This window comes from Triturus cristatus, chromosome 4_1, assembly GCF_964204655.1.
Source record: "Triturus cristatus chromosome 4_1, aTriCri1.1, whole genome shotgun sequence".
NCBI lineage: Eukaryota > Metazoa > Chordata > Amphibia > Caudata > Salamandridae > Triturus > Triturus cristatus.
In genome coordinates, this window is record NC_140585.1 from 741,319,402 (window position 1) to 741,339,771 (window position 20,370).

Consider the following 20,370-nt stretch of genomic DNA (forward strand, 5'->3'; position numbering starts at 1 on the left):
CCTCTCTGGTCAAAACCTCTGGAGGTCTGATTAAATCCACGGCTGGTCACTCGACCCCTGAAGCGTCCGGCCCTGGTAAAAAGGCCAGTGTGGAAAACCTTCTTGATATTACTTTGGGCATAGTCCAGTGCCGGGAATGGCGCCACATATTTCCCCAAATCCTTTACAAATTTGTCACCCAACAATAACCCGTTCACCAGGGTTCCAGCTTCGGTTGTGGCCATGTGCGCCAGCTGCGGATCAATCCTCATTAGGAAAGACCTTCCCCTCTCGGTCGATAATGCACAGTTTGCATTGCCCAGGAAACAGAGAGCCCTCATTCCAATATCTCTGTCGCGTCTAAGGGGGTGTTGGAATCTTTGGCTTGCACAGCCACATCGAGGATTTTCGTGAGAGGGCCAGAGACATCTAATAACTTGTTCTGGCACCCTCTCCATGCTCTATCCAGTCACTTTTTTGGATCTTTGGAAAAAATTTTCAGGAACGTGGCCATATTAGGGTCCAGCGCGTGTGTCAACCACTTTGCCCAGTAAGGCTGGTCTAGGACATTCAGACCTCAATGTGGTGCGTACCTCCTGCTCAAAGCCCTGTTGGAGGTTCTCTTGTACATAGTGTGCAACCTCCACACATGGGATCCATTCAGTAGATCTCGGGTGTATGATATTTCTGGGGTCAAAAAGCAAGTTCCTATTAGGCGAGACACTGCTCGCATGATGTGTTTTCCGCTTTCTTTTTGTCGCCTTTTAAGGTTCTTCTGTGTCCTGCTTTGAGTATGAAGTGTCTGGAACGGCCGGGGAAGATTCCTCCGCCTCCCCTGGAATTAGAAGGGATGAATTCCCCAAAGGGAGGGAGCCGCCATACCCATGGTCTTTAATGACACTGGACGCCACCTGTGAAAGGACCTCCGCTGATGATAGGTGCGATGACTCACCCAGGGATGTCTTAAATTTTTGCTTTCTATAATTTTGCAGGGGCTTCGTAAATGGCTGTAACGCCTTGATTAGCGCCCTGTTCACAGAACCCTGGACGTGGGTATCCAGGGTTCCCACCAATTGTTCCTCCATCTGGTGCTCGTAAGGCACCTCTTCAAACTCTGCATAATCGTTATAATGAGCCCACTGGTCAATCTGCTCTGCGTAGTATGCCATTGTGGTACAGGAGATGTGGAGGAATTTCAGGGGGGGAAAACCCAGGGGTGTACAGACCCTGACTGTCTCACCAACTTAGATGTCAATTATTCTTAGCTCCCAGTCAATTTTGGTGTGAGCACCATATATTGTATGTTGCTCAATGTAAAAACTTAGATGGTCTCTCTAACTAACTATTTTCTTATAGGCTTCTTTGTGGAGGGAGCCACCCCTTATTACTCCCTAAGGCAGAGCCTTAAAACGTTTTGCCACCTCGTCAGGCGTTCAGTTGGGGACCGGAGGTTGAGCAGTCTTCTTTCGCAAGTGCGCGTCCACCCAATCGATAAGAAACTCCGATCAACTGTTCGCGCATGCGCGAGGCCTGTGGCAGTAGAAAGCGGACTGCCCCCCGAGCGCGCAGAGCGTGTCTGTCCTGCTCCCACTCCACTCAGGCCACTGCTGTAAATAATTTTACTGTGCAAGTTTAGAACACCACACGTCGCACTCGCAACCAATGTACCAATACAGCCATTTGTTTATTGAGCATCGACAATAACACTAAACGGCAATATTAACCCTGCCCCTTAATAAGACCTCGTGGGTCGATCGCGGCTATAATACAAGAATACCAATCCAATCAACATAGTATAAAACATTAAATCACATTAAAAATAAAGGTAAAGCACTTAGCTCAAAGAGAGAGGAAGCAGTATTGCGTCAGAAGACATATATACTTATGCGTGTTATGTGATTGATGCATACTATGGAGAGGGTTGTCCTTCCGGGGTTATGCTGTTTTAAAGTTTATTGGCTGCTTTTTTACGTCAATAAAAAGAGAGAAGCATAATCAGAAGCCTCCGTGGACTGCCATAAAATTGGCCCCCACATGTCCCTGGGTCCCAGTGCCACAGCACCTGCTGAACTCTACATACTTCTAGTAAACACTGCCTAAAAAGCAAACAAAGAACAAGCGGAGCAGTTGTTTTCAACAATTAACATTTCTGGCTTTTGCGTTCCGCATTTCAATTTTGCGATTGAATGAGAGACATAGGGATTTTTTGTGGTATTTTTTTCAATTTGTTAGAACATGCTAAGAAATATTTTTGACATTCTTCCTATTTCTGTTGGCTGTAGGAACTTCTACGGACTGCAAACGCATCACAGTTTTACTATAAAATGCAGGTAAGTCATTGTGAAAATGTTGTGTATAGAAGCCTTGCCCTCTAAAGCACATTATGGACTGAGTGGTGACCAGACTTTTTATACTGAAATAGGTATCACAAGTGGTGTATTAATTGTATCTCCTTCTTCGCCAATTCAGATGGTCAACATGAGGGAACTCTCCCAACCTGGACCTTTCACGGTGTTCGTGCCCAGCTCTGACGCAGTGAAAAACGAACCAGGGGTGAGGAACAAAACAGAACTGAATCATCTTATGTAATGAAACCAGAGAATTTGCCAATGCTGACGGATCCTGTATCCTGTTCTTTTTTGTTAGATGTTGGAGTGGTCAAAGAAAGGAGTCCTGGACCAGGTCCTGCGGTATCATATCGTAGGCTGTGGCCAGCTGCTTCACAGTGAATTGACCTCGATGACATCAGTCACAGCTCTGCAAGGAGACTCGATCAAGATCACGTACTCCCAATCACAGGTAAAAATGAAAGGCTCTCGCCGGAAGAGATCGCCTACTCCCACTTGCAGGTGCAACATGTAATCTGCATGCCTCCCAAGAGCAGTGATGACATACTTCATGATAGCTACCACCTGTCTTTTCCAGAGAAAACAAACAGCGCAGTCTCAGTCACTGGTACTGTATATAATTGGAAGTCTCTGTGATGGATACAGGATCTTGCCGGTTTGAGTAAGCTGTGTGGGTATAGACTTTGGAAAATAGGGAAACTCAAGGGACGGCGTGTAGATCAATGATTGGGCTCTACTTGGGAGTTTACGTGTATAGTAAAAACTTAGAGTTCCGCTGAACAGAATCAGGGCATGCTGGCCTTCAGAAGAATTAAAACTCTGGATTGACTGTTGCCACTGAAATGGCAGCGAGACCTGAAGCAGAGTCACTCACATGCCTCATCTTCCTGGAATAGAGTGAAGCTGCATTAGCAATGCTACACATACAATAACAAGTGGAGTTGGTAAACATGGGGTGTGTGTCTACATTGCACCTCACCTGCATTTTCTGCATTGCATTGGCTACTTGTTGCAAAGTGCATTGATTTTCATTCCCTATTCATCATCCAAATGCCTGTGGTATAAAGGCGCAACCTACTGTGACACCCTTTACAGGCCAGCTGGATCTCTCAGGTCTTTGGTTGGAAGAAGAAGAGGCAGGCTGACTGAAAATTGCTCTTTGAAGATTTATCACAGGTCAGGGCGTCAGAAAAGCTTGAGTGAGAGTCAGTCGCATCCCATGCAGAAGTACTGACTACGCTAAGTTCCAGCCTGGCCTGGCATACAGACCTATTCTTTATTCACTTGTTATCCTTGGAGGCCGGTCTGCTACTTGAAAGTTTCATTGACCAATTCAAAAACTCTTTATAAACTTCAGCCATGTTGGGTCCAGGTTGTAAATTGTCAGAATTCTATCTGAGTTGTCTTGAGCTTAATAGTCCTCTAAAACCTGGCTTTTCTCGCAATGAGGATTTAGATTTCTTTTCTGTTCTAACTCTTTACCAAACAGCTCTCGGCTGCAGGAGGAGCCCACAGTTATCATGTGTTGCATATTTGGGAAGTTAGAAATGCGTGCATCAAATCAACTCAAATGTGTAGGGGAAACAGCAGTCATGGCAGAGAAAGAGTTCTAGTGAAACAATGAGAGCAGCTCTCCATCAATGTAAGAGAAGATAGCATTGAGGGTCAACTGTCTTGTTACATCTTCTTTGTGCAAGTGACCATTTCGACCTTTGCGTTCCTCTACAGAATTCGGTCTATCTGAACAACGCCAATATGGTTTCCAGCGATATTATCGGCGTAAATGGTGTCATGCATATTATTGATCGAGTTCTGGTTCCTCCAAATCTGGTCATGCCAAAGGAGAGATCGTACAGTGCTCAGGTATGTAAGTCCACTCCACACTATATTATTGCACAGCTCTCTTCCATGACCTGTGTTTCCATCTTGTTCTAGACATTTACGCTACTTGTGAACATGGATCCTTACTACAACCATGTAGTCGGATTTTGAGATGCGGTACACTGTGATACCATATTGTACATTTAGAAGTGTGTGAACTGGTGTGAAATAGACCTTTGTATAGTGTCAGTTTACAACAATATGCAGCACCACAGTTTGAGTTACTGCACTCTGGTATAGCAATGCTCCTCGCTAATTCCAGATAACTATTGTGAAGCCAGTATTTGTCTCAAAAATATGAAGCCTTTTCCAAATAAAATAAAAATTAATGCGAGTAACGATTCACCTCTGATAGCAATAATCAGCCCAGAATCGATAGACACCCAATAAGTAGTCGAACTTTTAAAGAACTGTGTTAGGAATTTAAAAAAAGGTACACCTGGCTTCCTTAACCATTCTCCGGATTTTGACATGCAGTACCATGTGATAGCATATAGTGTATTTTAAAGAGTGTGAACTGGTGTGACATAGACCGTTGCTGTTATAGAGTAAGTTTACAACAATATGCAACACCACAGTTTGAGTTCCTGCACTGTGTTATAGCAATACTCCTCGCTAATTCTATATAACTATTGTAAAGGCTCAAAAAACACATGCTGTCCTGATGTTTTCGAGTGTGAAATATTTAGAAATAATATAATATTGTTAATATATAAATATTGGGAATGCTTCCTTGATGAACATACATTTTGTTAAGCAATGTTGATTGAATATTATTTGTTGATGACGTGGTTGTATGTTAAACATAGCAGAATTACTGAGTGAATGCTAGTGGAAAGTTTAGGAAGTATTGCTTCTTTGTTGGTGAAAAGGGTAAATTGAGATACCAGTGCCTAGAATCACCGTTTCATGCCTGTATCTCTATATGAAATTCTAAGTATTAGGGTTAACCCCTCCTAAAGGGAAGGATCTGTGCGAACACAGAATTGCGGAGTAGAATGCCGCACTGTATTCCCTCTTCTGACGGGTTTGCCACCTGTTCTGAGCAGGTGTAAATGGAAAAGTATTTCTATGTGAGGGGGTGGAGGGAGGGGCCTGGGAAGGTATGGAAGAGAAATTCCTTGCAATCAAAGTGGGTCCAGCGTTCCGGTACCCAGTGAATCCAAGTGCAGGGAACTGGGCCATTTGTGATCGGGCTGGAATTCCTGTCCGCCACACTCCTAGTCTGGCCCTAGGAGTGCTGCATAATCATTCACATGTGCCTATAAAAAACGATTGAAAAAAGGAAAACATACATACCTTGGTCTTCTAGCCCTCTTTAAGCTGCCTAGTGCAGGGTAGTGCCTTTTTCATCGGTATATTCCATGATAAACCTCAGCCCAGGAGCCCAGCTGAAAGCCGGCTGTGATAGCAGCATCTGTCCTGAGCTATGCCCAAAGGGACTGTTACTCGTTGTGATATCTTGTCCCTCTCACAGCCCTTCCACCATCAGCTTCATACTATGCTCATCAAGGGAGTGTATTGTCTGTGTCATTTGTGTCTTACGGGTGTGTATGTGGCATGTTTGCCGGTGCGCACTAGGCATATGCGAATAGCATGGTGTGGAGTGTTGCAAATGCATCCCAGTCAGTTGGAGGCATACCTGCTACTGTGCTCTTGTGTTCCTGTCACCACCTGTCATCTTCTACAATAAATCTTCTGTTTCATGGTCAGACTGGAAGTATGGCTATCCTCTACTTCCACCACAGGGAAACATGCAAAGACATATGTGTTCAGCTGCAGTTTCCTGTCAAAATGTATTCCAGCTATAAGATACAGTAGTATATGTACTCCTAAAGTAAAGATGTATTTTTTTTTCAGCCGAATCTCACTACTGTAGCAGAAAAACTCGGATATGCCACTTTTAGCAAACTGCTGCAGGTAATTTGATTTCTTTTTGTGATTTGAATTGATTTCTAGATATCTTGGGTTATACCATTGTTCCAAAAAGTTATGATTGAGGCCTCAGTCCTCTCATGAATAATACAGAGCAGAAAACTGACTAATGGGAGGTCACCTTTTAGAAGGCTTTATAATATCTTAGAAAAAAACAACAATACAGCTCACAAGCAATTCTGTGTCACAGCCAACCACCATCAAATAGAATTCCAAAAATGCTTCTTTTGATTTTGTTCCTTAATAAGACAAATTACTAGCTGGACATTTACAGCAGATGTGGCATGTCACTTGGAAATCTTCATAGAAGAGGGTTGACCTCTTTGCAAAGCTCAAATCCATGTCTGTCTATTATAGAACAGAATCGATAAAAGTACAGGCCCCAGGTGAAATGCATTATACTCAGGATGATGGTGGCACATGTCTACTTTATAATGGCACCACCTGTATTTGCTCCTGACCTAAACTTTGGTAGAAGGTGAAGGAAAATATGCAGGCCATCTACTAGGATGTAGAAGCTGCCCATGATCACAATCATGCAGCAGAAACCTTCTCAATGTGTTCTTTCTATGCAAGAGGTTGAAAGTGGTCCTCTATGGAATATCAGCAGTATTCAGCCAGTTTAGTTTTCATTCTGTCAACAATAAAAAGCCAGTTCTCCTATAAGATTCCTCAGAAATCCAAGTGAAGCAACAGCAAAAACAGGCTCCAAATGCCAAAAAGACATCAACAAAACATTTCATCTTCATTAGAAAATGTGCACCCTAGTCAGAGGCGGGATAGTTCTGGTAAGGGCAAACTGGAAAACACTAACATTAACTAAAGAGCTACGGCACATTCTTCAAAATAGGCAAATAGTTGATCTCTCATGAAATGCCATCTCCACCCACTTGCACAAAACAATCAAATATTTTTAGATGCTCTTTAAGGCGGTTCATAACTTGCTGGATAAGAGAGCAATAGAATATGTCCATGTAAATCAAAGCATTCTCATGATTTGCTTTAACTACTTCATGATAAATGAAAAGTTGTGGTAGGTTTAAAATAGATTTTTAAATAATCCTTCTGGGTGGTAACCCTAATTAACTAATTTACACTGCTCAAACAAAGCGACTTCCTCTGGGCCTAGAATAGATCTATTTCTACTGACTGATAACTTTACTTGAATGTGGGGACATTTTCAGTACAAAGACCTTAGAGTCACAGTTTCTTATGGAAAGTCTAACACTAGCCATAATCCATTAAACAAATGAGGATCATTACCTTTGTATCCCTATCTGTACAGATAGTTACTTTGGGGTTCTTCAGCATCACAAATCATGCAAGAGGGTTGTTGTCAACGTTCAGACACCCATAATACAATTCAAACTGTTCCAGATACCTTTCAGCCCACTGCTGATTTCAATAAAAATTATTTAAAAAAACAAAGTACTGGCTGGGCAGTGATTTATTGGTTGTCGCCTGGTTGTCATCTGATGTCTGTTGACTCTGTCCACCTTGAGTAAGCTGAGGATAGCTAGACTTTGCTACCTTCATAGTCAAGTGCTAAAGGGGTTGGACTGGTAGTAGTTTCTGTCTTGAAATGCTGTAGATCATGAATATGATTTGGGCATGCATACATTGACAATGGATGGCCTTCAAGATTGGCATTATGTAGTTGTTCTTCTTTAAATCAATATTAAGTTGTGCACCAGCATGGAGCACGTGATTGAATGGAGCAAGGTGAGTGCTGTGGAAACAGAGTAGTGGGGCAATTTTACCATGCATATGGGAAATATCAGGTTTTAGGCAGCAGTGCAGAAATTTGCTTCAAGAAGATATGATTGTCTGCTGCAAAGGAAGATATTTGACATATTATGGAGAGGCAAGGTCAGTTATGAATCTGAGTGATTTTGATTGTTGATTATCATTGGACCTGGCATCCTTGGTGTGGTTTTCCCCCAACTCTTCCCCTTCCATCCTCCTGTTTTTGCTAACTTCCAAACTCTGCACACTTTATCACAGCTAACCATTGCTAAAGTGATTTTGCTCTCTTCTTTAAACATGGTAATGTTGGCTTACACCCAATTGGTACATTACATTTACTTGTAAATCCTTAGTATTGTGGTACTACATGCACCCAGGGCCTATAAATTAAATTCTAATAGTGGGTCTGAAGCACGGATTGTGCCACACATGTAAGTAGCCTTTGAAACATGTCTCAGGCCTGCAATTGCAGCCTGTGGGTGCAGTTTTAAACTGCCATTTCGACCAGGCAAAGTAAACCTTTTGCCAGACCTAAGCTTTCTTTTTAATACATATAAGTCACCCCTAATGTAGGCCCTAAATAGCCCATAGGGCAGGGCACAGTGCATTTAAAAAGTTAGACATGTACTTCTCAGTCATTCATGCTCTGGTAGTGAAAAACTCTTCAATTAGTTTTTCGCTACTGCAAGGCCTACCTCTCTCATAGGATAACATTGAGTTACATTTTGACATTTAATAAGTACTAAATTACAATTGGGAGCAAGTAGGAATGTGGAGTCTGGTATATACAGAATTGTAATTTAAAACCCTCTTTAATGGTAAAGTCGGATTTTAAGTCACAGTTCTGAAAATGCCACTTTTAGAAAGTTGGCATTTTCTTGTCCTAAACATTTAGTTTCTGCAGCTGTATTCTGGTCACATGACTAGGTGTAGCTGGCAGTTGTTCTTTGTGTAATGCTTCCTGACAATGAGACAAAGGAAAATAGGCGTTGGCAGGATAGGCCATCTGCAACTTGATGAGAGGGAGGAACTGTCACCTACAGCACCTGCACACCACAAAGGCTATGCCTGAGCACACTTACAAAGGGTAGTGCCAAACCCCATACAAGCTAGGACCAGGGCATGGAAGCAGGTAATTACAAGCACCTCTGTGGGTGGAATCCTCCGAAACCTTCTCCTACTTGAAAGTGGGCACCAGGTATAATAATGGACCGTCAGAACCAACTCTTCAGTACACCTCTGGCCTGTGGAAGACTCAGGAGGACTCCTGGGCTGCTCATCATGTAGGATTGCTAGTCTGTTGCCCTGCTGCCCTGCTATCCGAGTGAAAGAACTGGACCTACATCTTGAACCTAGCACCACCAGAGTTGACTCCAAGGGCTGTTTGTCTTGCCGCCTGATCAGAGCTTCAGGGACAGAAAAGGCTCCAACCACCCCAAACCCAACACCTGGACACTGTCTGCTGTGAATCCTACCCTCCAAGCTGTGCCACCCCAGTCCTGGACCCTTAGAAGTGGACCTGAAGGTGCTCTGCCATGCCAGCTGTGGTTGGAACCAAAGTAGCACAAGTCATCTCCTCGCAGCTATGCTTTCAAAGGGCCACAGCACGACACATCCTCAAAACCGAACCAGGCCTCAACGCAGGCTTTCGCATTGCAAGCCCCTCATTGGAGGCATCCTTGACGAAGGAGCAGGATTCTGCATTGCAGCCCGCAGCTTCTTTGGAACCACGGGTGCGCAATGTATCTTCAACGCAGGACTTTGCATCACAAGCCTTGCATAACAGCCTTCTTTACGTTGGCGTGGGATTTCGCATCGCCACCTCCCAGTTACTCGAAACTGCAGCTGAACGATGCATCTTCAACACAGGATCTTGCAAAGCTATGTAGGCATGTTTTAAAGTACTTTGTTCAGTGTGCATAACTTGGTCCCTGTATCCGGTCGCCCTCCATTGCGGTTGGACTGAACTTGTGTCTTTGTCCCTGTCTGGTGTGACCAGATAATCACAGTTGGCACTTTGTTCTTCTAGGCAGTATTTTCATTTAAATCTTTAAAATTGCATGTCTTTGGTTCTAATGATTGTTTTTTTGGCATTTTGATATCAAATAATTTATTAGGTTGTATTCTATGCTTCTAAATTGGTGTGTGATTTATTTTCCTTATGTGGTGTTTTCACTTTATCACTGTTTGAAGTGCTGCATTAATACTTTATACATTGCCTCTAAGTTAAGCATGACTGCTTTTTGCTAAGCTACCAAAGGGTTAAGCACAGGTCAATGTGGTGTTTGCTTGTGTTTTAACCTGTGGTTGCTGTTTGAGTAGGGTTTCATCCCTTCAACCAATAAACATATTTCCTACAGTTAGTAAAGCTGTGACAGTCATGTCTCATCTAACAGAGCCATCTCTGAATCTAGGCTTTTTGGAATGAGGATGGATTTGATCTTTGTTAGTTTAAATTTGAGGTTGATTCTTACCATCCAGATTTGAATGAGTGTAAGGAAGTCTATGAGCCAGTCAGCACGATTGTGAGTAAGTTTATTAACTTGAAGATAAAAACCCATCCTACTCAGTTGCACTATCCTAAATGAATACATTTTGAGTTTAATGGTATGTTCTCATGGGCTTCCCAAAGGACTCCCTCTTTTATTCCAAACTTAAAGTGCTCTATAACTGGGTTCCTAGAGTTCTTAATTTGAGGCGTCTAGGCATTGGATCAGTCTGCTACTAATCCATCTGGTAATAGCCCAACATGTTTATCTCTTGCACCCCATCTCTGCAGCTGATTAACCATTACTCTTCTAGTCAGCTGGGGGCAGAGGCAAGCCAGCACAACCCTCAGAACTGACCACTAGTGAACCAGAGAAGCCTTGGTGCTCATCTGACCGATACACCTGCAGCTTCTACCATACCAGGGTAAACTCTCGGTAGGGGATTGGCCCTGTGGAAATACACCATGGAGTGTGTTGTGAGGTTCAAGCTCAGACTGTAGTATTTTCAAGAATCCACTAGACTGACTGTTTCCTTCAGGCAAGCCCTTCGGAATAGGCCTGGGCAAAATTTCCGTTCCGTTCGCGGAATTTGCGATAATTTGGCATTTCCGCGTTCCGCGGAGAGCGCGGAAATGTCAAAATTTCCGCATTCCGCAGCTTTGCGATAATTTGGTTCTTGCTCGCGCTGTAAAATAATACATTCTCGCGCGCACGCGATCGCCTTACCTGAAGCCCCGCGTTCGCCGACAAGTTTTCTCGATCCGGTCGCGTTCTCCATGAGATGTTGTATTGTTTTAGCCATTTGCGCTGTCTCGCGACAGTTCGCGTCCGCAGTGACGTCATGCGTCGCGCGATCACGTCTTTTTTCTCGCGATCATGCACCGCGAGACAACTGAAAACAAGATGGCCGCGCCCGCAAGCAACCACATGGGTAAGTTGGCGACCCGCAACCATGCAGAAAATCTCGCGAACATGCCGGAAAAACACTTCCGCATCTTCGCGATATTTCCGCTTGTTTGCGGAGATTTTTAACATTTTCGCGATAATTTGCGAAAGTCGCTTTCGCAAATTCCGCCCACCCCTACTTCGGAATCAACTATCTCACCTGATCAATGGCAGGCACACTCCCTTTATAGTAAAATTAAGATCTACCTAGGCAGTCGCAAGTTCTTACTCCTGGTTCCTTGAGAGTGCCTTCTGCTATCACATCCCTCAGCAATGTGACTAAGGTTATGTTACCTCTCTGGCTAGCAGGAGGCACACAGAATACTCACATTTATGCGATTTGTCATAGAAAGCATATTCTGTACATCCTCACACATCCTTCATCCAGAGAAGATTGATTTACTCTAACAAGAGCCATACACAAAAGATTTAAAAAAACATTATTTATGTACCCAACTTTGCTGGCGTGGCCTGCCTTCAAAGTAACTGGCAAGCAGCCTAGCACAGTTACAACTTTCATCACATTCTGCATTCTACTCAAGAGTTGCACCCCAGAGGCAAAACCACAATGCAGTACAACACAATAGAGTCAAATGAGATTTTGTGGGGAACTCGGGAAATAGAAAACAGGAAACAAGGAAACAAAGGTAAGAATGAAACAATATAGAAGCACTGAAATTATAGAAAGATTCAACTATCTTAAGGGAGCTTCTATCTCTATGCATATGACACCAATGTCCAGAATGCTGCTCTGAGAGTCTCACTTCACCACAGCGCTCCATGTCCACTGAGGCTCCCACAACCACTCAGAGATACTCTCCTTGAAACAATTGCTCCACCCTGGCCTCACAGTTCCAGTAACACCTGGTTTAGATTTTGTGTTGCTTTCCCAGGCTCCTACAAGAACCTGCCTGGTGCCCATATGCCATGACCTAGTAACGTTCCATGACATTTCTATGGCTTTCCTCTTGATAATGTACAAGCCCATCTCAAGCCCATGTTTTGATAACATGAATTCACCCCTCTCCACCAGCTTTCAATTTACAGTTTCTGAAAAACACTTTTCAACCCCACTTAGTGACTCATCCTTATGGGTTTACCCTATATGCTCCCAATGTGACAGACATGGTTTTAAATCACAGAGGCGTCTGAAACTGAGAATAGAGAGAAAAAGGTATTCTAAATAAATGTGGGTAGGGCTCTTGTATCACCCAGAGATGCTAGCCGGTGCCCCTTAGTTCGCATATATTGCATGTTTGAGACCCAAGCACTTATGAGTTCTTTTACATCTTACAGGAAAAGAAGATGATGACGACTTCTTTAACACCCTCTACTTCTTGAATCTGCACCTTAACAACTTTAGCTTCATCCCTTATTTCCACCTATTCTGCTTGCTTTGTGATTCTTCTTCCGGTTCTCTCTCCACCATCCCCTAATTCTTTCTTCTACAACGTATGTTCCAAAGATTCTCCATTTTTCACACTCTTTTTACGCAGGAGAAAACATTTATACATAGCTGATTGCCCTGATCTCGTCACCTATCACACTTAAACCCTTCTTCTGAACAGGTTCCTCTGCATTCACACCTGCCCCAACACTACTAACACAAGTCACCACTTTCCTACGATTTACCCTTTGGCTGCTTGAATACATGCACACAGTCCCTTCTTTCCTATCATTAATTTAACCTAGTCATTAACCCTTTTCATTGGAGGTTTTCAGTATTTCTATGGGTTTAGTCTTCTAAAATGTAAGAACAGGTTTCTTTGGACCTTGAAACAATGATAACCGTAAGTTGGTCTTCCACCTACAAATTCTACAAAGTTACAACTCTTTCCTACTAGCATGAAGTGATTCTATAGTCACCCAAAGATTAATTGTTTGTAGAATTATTGCCTATCGACCCCTTCAAATCATTCCGCCAGACAACCGAAAATCTCTCATTCAGTCCTGCTATTGCGTTGTCAGATGCATCTCTACCCTTAATTCAAATGTGAGCAACAGTGGTTTAGACATGCAACACACACTACTATTCCTACGTTGGACAGTGAAGTAATAGGGCACGCCTTCTTCAGCAGATAGCTTGTGACCATCAGTGGCCCGTAAATGAGTGTCAAATTCCCTCTCCATTAATGCAAAAGAGTTGGCGGCTCACCATTAAACGTGGAAATTTAGGGGAGATTTCATATTGTAATACATCGTTTCAACTGTTCTAGTTCCTCATTGGGATTTCAATGTGCGAAAAGTAAAGAAACAACTTTTTACTTCTACCACTCCACCTTCACCAGGAGTACTATACCGCCCACCTGTGGCTTGGATCACCCAATTTCTAACCCAAGCCCGTGGACGGAGGCATTGTGTCTCAATAGACAGGACAGTATATGTAAGTTGTGAGTAATCAGAACAAGAATTGAATGTTTAAATTGTATATTTGAGGGGTTTCCAATGTAGCTCCAGTTGGGCCAGATCTATGTGATTTTCAAGACAACCTGAAGACTATCTATTTGAGCTCAATTTACGTTCTGTATAAGTAAATGTAACGTATGTGGAAATCCTGAAGATGTGGCATAAATCTGTCCGTCTGGGCTTACGTGGGACATCCCTAGTCTGTTTGGTAGACATCTCATTCATTTCCTAGGTTCTTCTATGTACTGTTCGGATATTCTATAGATATACCAGAAATATTCTCTGAATTAAATGTGTTCCATGACTCTTCAAATGTTAAATCCTGGATTTATTCATCATATGTCCTTAAAAAGTAAATACCCACCTCATTGAATATTTGCATGGAAAAATTCCTGAAAGTGCCTGGTGGTTGGTGACATATATTTCTGATCACAAAGAGACAGACTGTTTTAATGAAATATTTTTTAATGTATTTCTCTACATATTAGGATATGGATCTGCTCAGCCTCATCAACGATCCGATTCACAAACCCGTCACCTTGTTCTGGCCCTCAGACAAAACTATCAAAGCACTGCCCCAAGATCAGCAAGACTTTCTCTTCAACCCTCAAAATAAGAATAAACTTATAGAATATTTGAAGTTTCACATCGTCAGAGATGAGAAGGTGAGTCTTTCTTGAAATATTGGCCCTTTGTGAATGTGAGGGCCATTCAGTGGATTTACCATTGATTCCTGCTAACGTTATTGTTTTTGTATGTTTTGCAAACGTATAAAGATGCTGCGTGACACTGAATGAAGAAACCTGTGTGATTTATTAAATTAACTTATCGTGTATGTCGTTACATAGCAACATTATAAAACCTTGTTCCACCATCACCTATGTTTTAATTATTTAAATAACCTTGCAGTACATATATGTTGACTTTTAGTTTGTAAATATATAAAACTATCATTACCAATAAAAATGTACCTATTTACATACGCACATGAAGGTCAATTAATCTACCCGATGTAGTGTCTAATTAAGAGAAACATACAATTTAGTCTACAGCCCTAAAAACACTACACAAAAAATACATAATTAATACCCAGATCAATAATACATTTGATATTTCATAAAATAGTAGTTCCTCAAACATAGGAACAAACAAAGGAGCCATACATACATCTTCACCACTATGGTAGTTTTTAAGGTGAAATTGGCAGAATATTAAGGTTTGATAAGGATTCCGCCAAACAAAAACTGTTTTAGAAAGCCATATTGGAGGTCTGTGAAGGAGTCAGTCCATATTCAAAAGGTCACTCTGTTCCTGGTATTCAACCTACACAAGGGCTCCTCAGAGCGGAGGACTTCAGCCTGCACTCTAAATAAAAAGAATAATTGACTCACAACAAGAAAGCCACCTTGGTCCTTGTTGGACCTGGCTCTTTTTGGTAGGGTTATCCCCAAACTTTCCGCCTTCTAGTTCTTCCTCCTATATCTCCGACCTGTTTTTTTGGATTTAGGACTCTGGGCACTATACCTCTGCTAATCAGAGCTAAAGTCCATGTGCTCTCTCCTTTAAACTTGATATGATTGGTTTACACCTGGTTGGCTTTTTAATTTACCTGTAAATCCCTTTGTACAGTGGTATCTCATATACCCAGGGCCTGTAAATAAAATGCTACTAGTAGGCCTGCAGCGAAACCTGTCTCAGGCTTCTGCCATTGCAAGACCTGCAAGCGCAGTCTACTGCCGAAGTGACTTGGCATTTAAAGTTACTTGCCAAGTCTGGAACTCCCATTTTGCTATATATAGGTCACCCCTAAGGTAGGCTCTAGGTAGCCCTCTGGGAAGGGTGCTGTGTAGGTAAAAGGTAGAACATGTGCCTCAAATGTGTAGCATGTCCTGGTAGTGGCAAACAACCTATTTGGTTTTCACTGCTGTGTGTCCTGCTCCTCTAATAGGTTTGTATTGGGAATTCCCTGATATGTTTTTTTTTTTCAGTGGAAAATTTCTAATCTGAAAGGAGAAGTGCTGCCATATTTGGTATGTTTGAATAGTAGTGAAAAATCATGCTCACTGGTGTGGGTGGGTTTATTATTACTATTTTAGAAATCCCACTTTTAGAAAGTGGGCATTTCTCTGTGCTTATAACTGTATGTGCTTTGCGGCCTGACTCAAACCCATGTCTAGGGCAGAATGACAGCTGAGCTTGTTCATACTTTCTAGACAGCCATCACACAGGAAGGGCTGGGAGTAATAAGGTTGCATCTGCATTCATCTGCATATTGAATGGTGTTCCTGGGCAGGGAGCGTGAGGGGTGTTGACACTTGATGTTTGTAAAGGCTGTATCCTGCCCTCACACAAAGGGCTCTTTACCCCCTACTGGGCAAGGGTGGAGGAAAATTCCTGGAACTTGTCAGACCTTACTGGAAACTTCTCATACCTTCCAGAAGCAAGGTACCAGAGTATAAGTACAGGGGCTCTGAACCCACATGGGAAGTACACTACTGGACCTGGAAGAAACTACACTGGAGTAAAGGCTGCTGAGCTGAAGTATTGCCATCTTGCTGTGCTTGACTGTTCTAAGGGACGGCTGCTCTGCCTGGTTGGACTGACCTGCTGCCTGCTGGCCTTTGCCCTGCTACAGAAACCACAAGTAGACCCCCAGAGTGTCTCCCAAGGCTTGCTGGCTTGTCCACCCTGGTCCCATGGGGTCACTGGAACACCAAATACCTCGCAAACTGCCTGAATCGAGTTGCTCGCACCTTTCTGTGACATTCACTGCCGCTCAACCCCCTTACTGCACAGCTATCTCCGTGAGAGCAAGTCTTCCTACATCTGTGCTGAAGTAAGGCGCCATACTCTAGTAAGGAACCCTCGGAGAGAAACCGGCGGTAACCACAAGCAGTGTCGCTGCAGCTGCCAGCGCTCAGAGGAGCAGCACGATTGCCTCCCCACACGTTCACAGAATTGCACTGTGGGAGACTCCAGCATCTCCTGCCCGACTGCCCTGACAATCTTCACATGCTGGGAACCATCTGCACAATCCCCCCAGGGTCTGCAGCAGATTGCCTCATGAATCCCCACTGGGCCTTGCAGCAGCCCAGCAGCTCTGAAGCAAATCTAAAGGTATTGTGGGGAAGGGGTTAGTTTGCCAGATTTCTACTCTTGCCCACCTGGCCCTGGGCAGTCCCTGCATTTTCTCCCTGCCATTCTATGGGATTCTGCAAAACCTGGGTGGCCCCCATTACCAGGCAACCAAGGGAAAGCCGAGCCTGCTACGTTCGAGTTGACGGCCACACCCCCGGATCCTGTGCGGGGGAATTGCCGGCTGCCCAGTGCTGCATCTGAGGTTGCCGGCTTCCTTATATGCTCCAGGGGAACTTGATGTTTGTGTTGTGCTTCAACAGTTATTGTCCTGGTGCACACCCATATTAGATGTTTAAAGTTCCTAACTGCTTTTTATCAGATTTGGCGTGCAGCACTCGTGTGTGCTCCGTTCTTTTTGCACATCTTATGTAGATACATGAGAAGAGATGGCCCGCGCCTTGCAGGTCATCAAGCGAGTTGCACAGCCGCGTGAACTTTGGTATATCAGTAATACACATTAACCATGCTTATTCCATGTTTTATCCATTTTATTCCATATTTTATCCAGTTTCATTGTCGCGCCAGAACAGCGAAATTCCTTTTAACTTGTGCATGTATTTACTTCATGATTGCCAATCCAGGCCTAAACATGAGCATTTTCTGAATTTCGAGTCCTCCAAATTATGCATGACAACATCACACCCAATGCATTTCGGTAAAAAACCTTCGTCAGGGGTATCTATGATGTAAAAAATATATACATATTTCAATCGCTTGTTTAGTTAATTGAAGCTAGTCATAACTCAAAACATATCAATGAACATCCAACTCTTAAAAAACGGATAACACCCGAGTGACAAACAATCTCTAGTGCCCCAAATTAAACCTATGCATGTATCTTAGTATCATAAATTAATTAAATCCAGCATTTCAACTTATATCTCCCAGCTGATCTTTTGTGCATCTTTCACCGTGAACCTACTACATACCAACCCTCCCGAGCAATGTCATCTACCCAGTTTCGTAGCTCTACCGTTTCCCACTGTCACCTCCTCTTTCCATTTCAGACACCATTTTTACAAACCCCCATTACAATCGCTATTTAACCTTATCAAACTTACGTTTGTGCCCGATGTACTCCTACTTTGTAACAACCTTCGTCTCTCTGTCTGACATCCGTTTCTCCACCCTTCTTAAACCCATTCTATTTGAAGCTACGCAACCCGCTCACCTGTGAATCCCTAATGCTCTCCCTCACGTGACTTCATAACCCCTCCCCTCTGACACCCATTGCCCGATTCCTAATGCTCTCCCTCACGTGACTTCATAACCCCTCCCCTCTAACACCCATTGTCCGATTCCATTAGCAATATTTAAAACATTAAAGCAATAAATTGCATAAATCAAATCCAAAAAGTCATCATGACCACTCCTTCGTCCAAGTGAGAGTATATACATATTGTGAATCTTCTAGCTCGTGCATTAATGTCCCGGTAATTATTTGATGAAATGACTTATACGTGATCCAAGATTCCTAAATGCCGATGATTTGGTGAACCGTCTCTGGCGTGACCTTTATGTGATTTATTTATCTTCAGTTTTATCTTTAAAAATGGAATAAAATGGATAAAACATGGAATAAGCATGGTTAATGTGTATTACTGATATACCAAAGTTCACGCGGCTGTGCAACTCGCTTGATGACCTGCAAGGCGCGGGCCATCTCTTCTCATGTGTTGTGCTTCTCCCAGAGGTGAACCAAACCACTCTGCCCAGTAGAACTACTCCGATTCCAGGAAAGCCATGTGGCACCATACTTCGGTGACTGAGGATGAGCGTGCTGCCACCGGGGAGTACCAACTGAGGCCTTCATACGTGAATCCCGCAGTTTTTGCCTTAGTCTTGGGTCATTTCATGGGAATGATCGTTGGGGCATTTATTATTTATTGTGAACAAGATAATACCTCGACGGAGGCCCCCGCTTCGTGGGTTAAGGATTTCCCAGAACTTACCGTATTTTGTTTTGTAGGCACGCAAGTATTTCTGCGGCCTACAGTTTATGTCAGCCTTTACCTCCAAAGGGCTCATTGTTGCACCACCAATACTGTACAGCACATAATAGGAGTGCAGGTGTGCTGTGCTCGGTGTTCTTAAGGGAATATTTGGTTGCCTGTGTAGTTATGGAGAAATATGGTGCTTGAGGTGTCTTTATTTCATAACCTATTGCAATTTTTGGCCCTGATATTAGGGAGTATGTCTTGGTTATACCTTGCACAGTCAGGATAACAAGTACTAATGCTGGATAGCCTACTATGCACAGCATTTATGATTCTATGTGATCCCCCCAACCTAACTGCTGCAATTTGTGCCCTGATGTTATGATATGTGTTGTTGTATGCCTTGCAGGGACAGGATAACAAGCCTTAGTTGAGGATCTGCATAATATGTACAGTGATGGTGTTTTTATGATGTGTGCAACATATACGTTTTTATCTAATTGCGCTAACTGTGATGGTATGCCAATTGCCTAGTTGACAAAGTGATTTATGGTTTATGTCCTGTTTGGTCTATGTGCAATATATACAATATTTTTGTATAATCCTGTGTGGAGTTCCTTTTGTGGTGTGGTTATTGTGTTACTCGTAGGAATGTGTTGCGCATAGACTTTACACTTTGCCTCTATGGATAAGCCTGACTGGTCTGTGCCAAGCTACCAGGGGTGAGCAAAGGTTATCTTTGGTGTGTGTCTTACTTGCCCTGACTAGAGTGGTGGGTTCTGCCTGGCTTAGGTGCATATCCTAGTCAACCAGAAACCCAATTAATTTTGTCCTCATCTCACCAATAAGCGTCTGCAATTCTTACAAAGAAGCCGTCATTCCAAACTGTGCACCCTGCGGCTACTGCATTCGCTGAGGCAAAACCAGACCAGACCCTATGTTGAAAGCTTTGTGTAATTATAGGACCAGGAGGAACCAAAAGGAACTATACCAGTCTCAGATCCCTACCCCAGGACACTAGGGCCTGCCAGATGTTCACACCACTCTCACTTTCTCCCCCCTGGTCTAAACGGGCCATGGCAAACGCAGCTTTTAACCAGTCCTCACCTTTGGGGGCCGCGGTTCTTTCCAATTCATACAAATTTCTCTCTGAGCTATTAAAACCAAGTATAACAACAGGCCTCTATGTATCTGCTGAAAATTCTTTCCAAGCGCGCCGTCATCCCCAAACAATACCAGGGAGACATTGACCTTGATTTTAGCTTTAAAAATGCCACATAAATCATCCTCCACACCCCTCCAAAAAGCTCTAAGTTCGATGCATTCATTGAAGATATGGATATCGTTGGCGTTAAGAAGGTTGCATCTTGGACATTTGGGGGAGGATAGTGGAGCAAACTTAGCGATCTTTGCCGGTGTATAATAAAGCCTGTTGATAAAAAAGAAATGGTTCTTTTTTAAGCTGGCCGGCTTAACATATGTATAGAGAAGCTTCAAAGAGGGTTCATATAGATCTTCAATATCAGAATCAAGAGGAGACTGATTCCAAACTGCATGCTGCGGGGG

The 20,370-nt window shown here is 43.1% G+C and overlaps 1 protein-coding gene across 1 annotated transcript in view; it reads left to right on the forward strand.

Moving 5' to 3' along the window:
- The window catches only part of LOC146855445 (stabilin-2-like), a 1,201,024-nt gene that overhangs the window by 766,030 nt on the left and 414,624 nt on the right, over nt 1-20,370 (forward strand). The window contains 6 exon segments of the mRNA XM_085653243.1: nt 2,262-2,309; nt 2,449-2,532; nt 2,626-2,778; nt 4,056-4,190; nt 6,069-6,128; nt 14,218-14,394. Of these exon segments, the coding sequence (XP_085509369.1) occupies nt 2,262-2,309; nt 2,449-2,532; nt 2,626-2,778; nt 4,056-4,190; nt 6,069-6,128; nt 14,218-14,394 (657 nt within the window).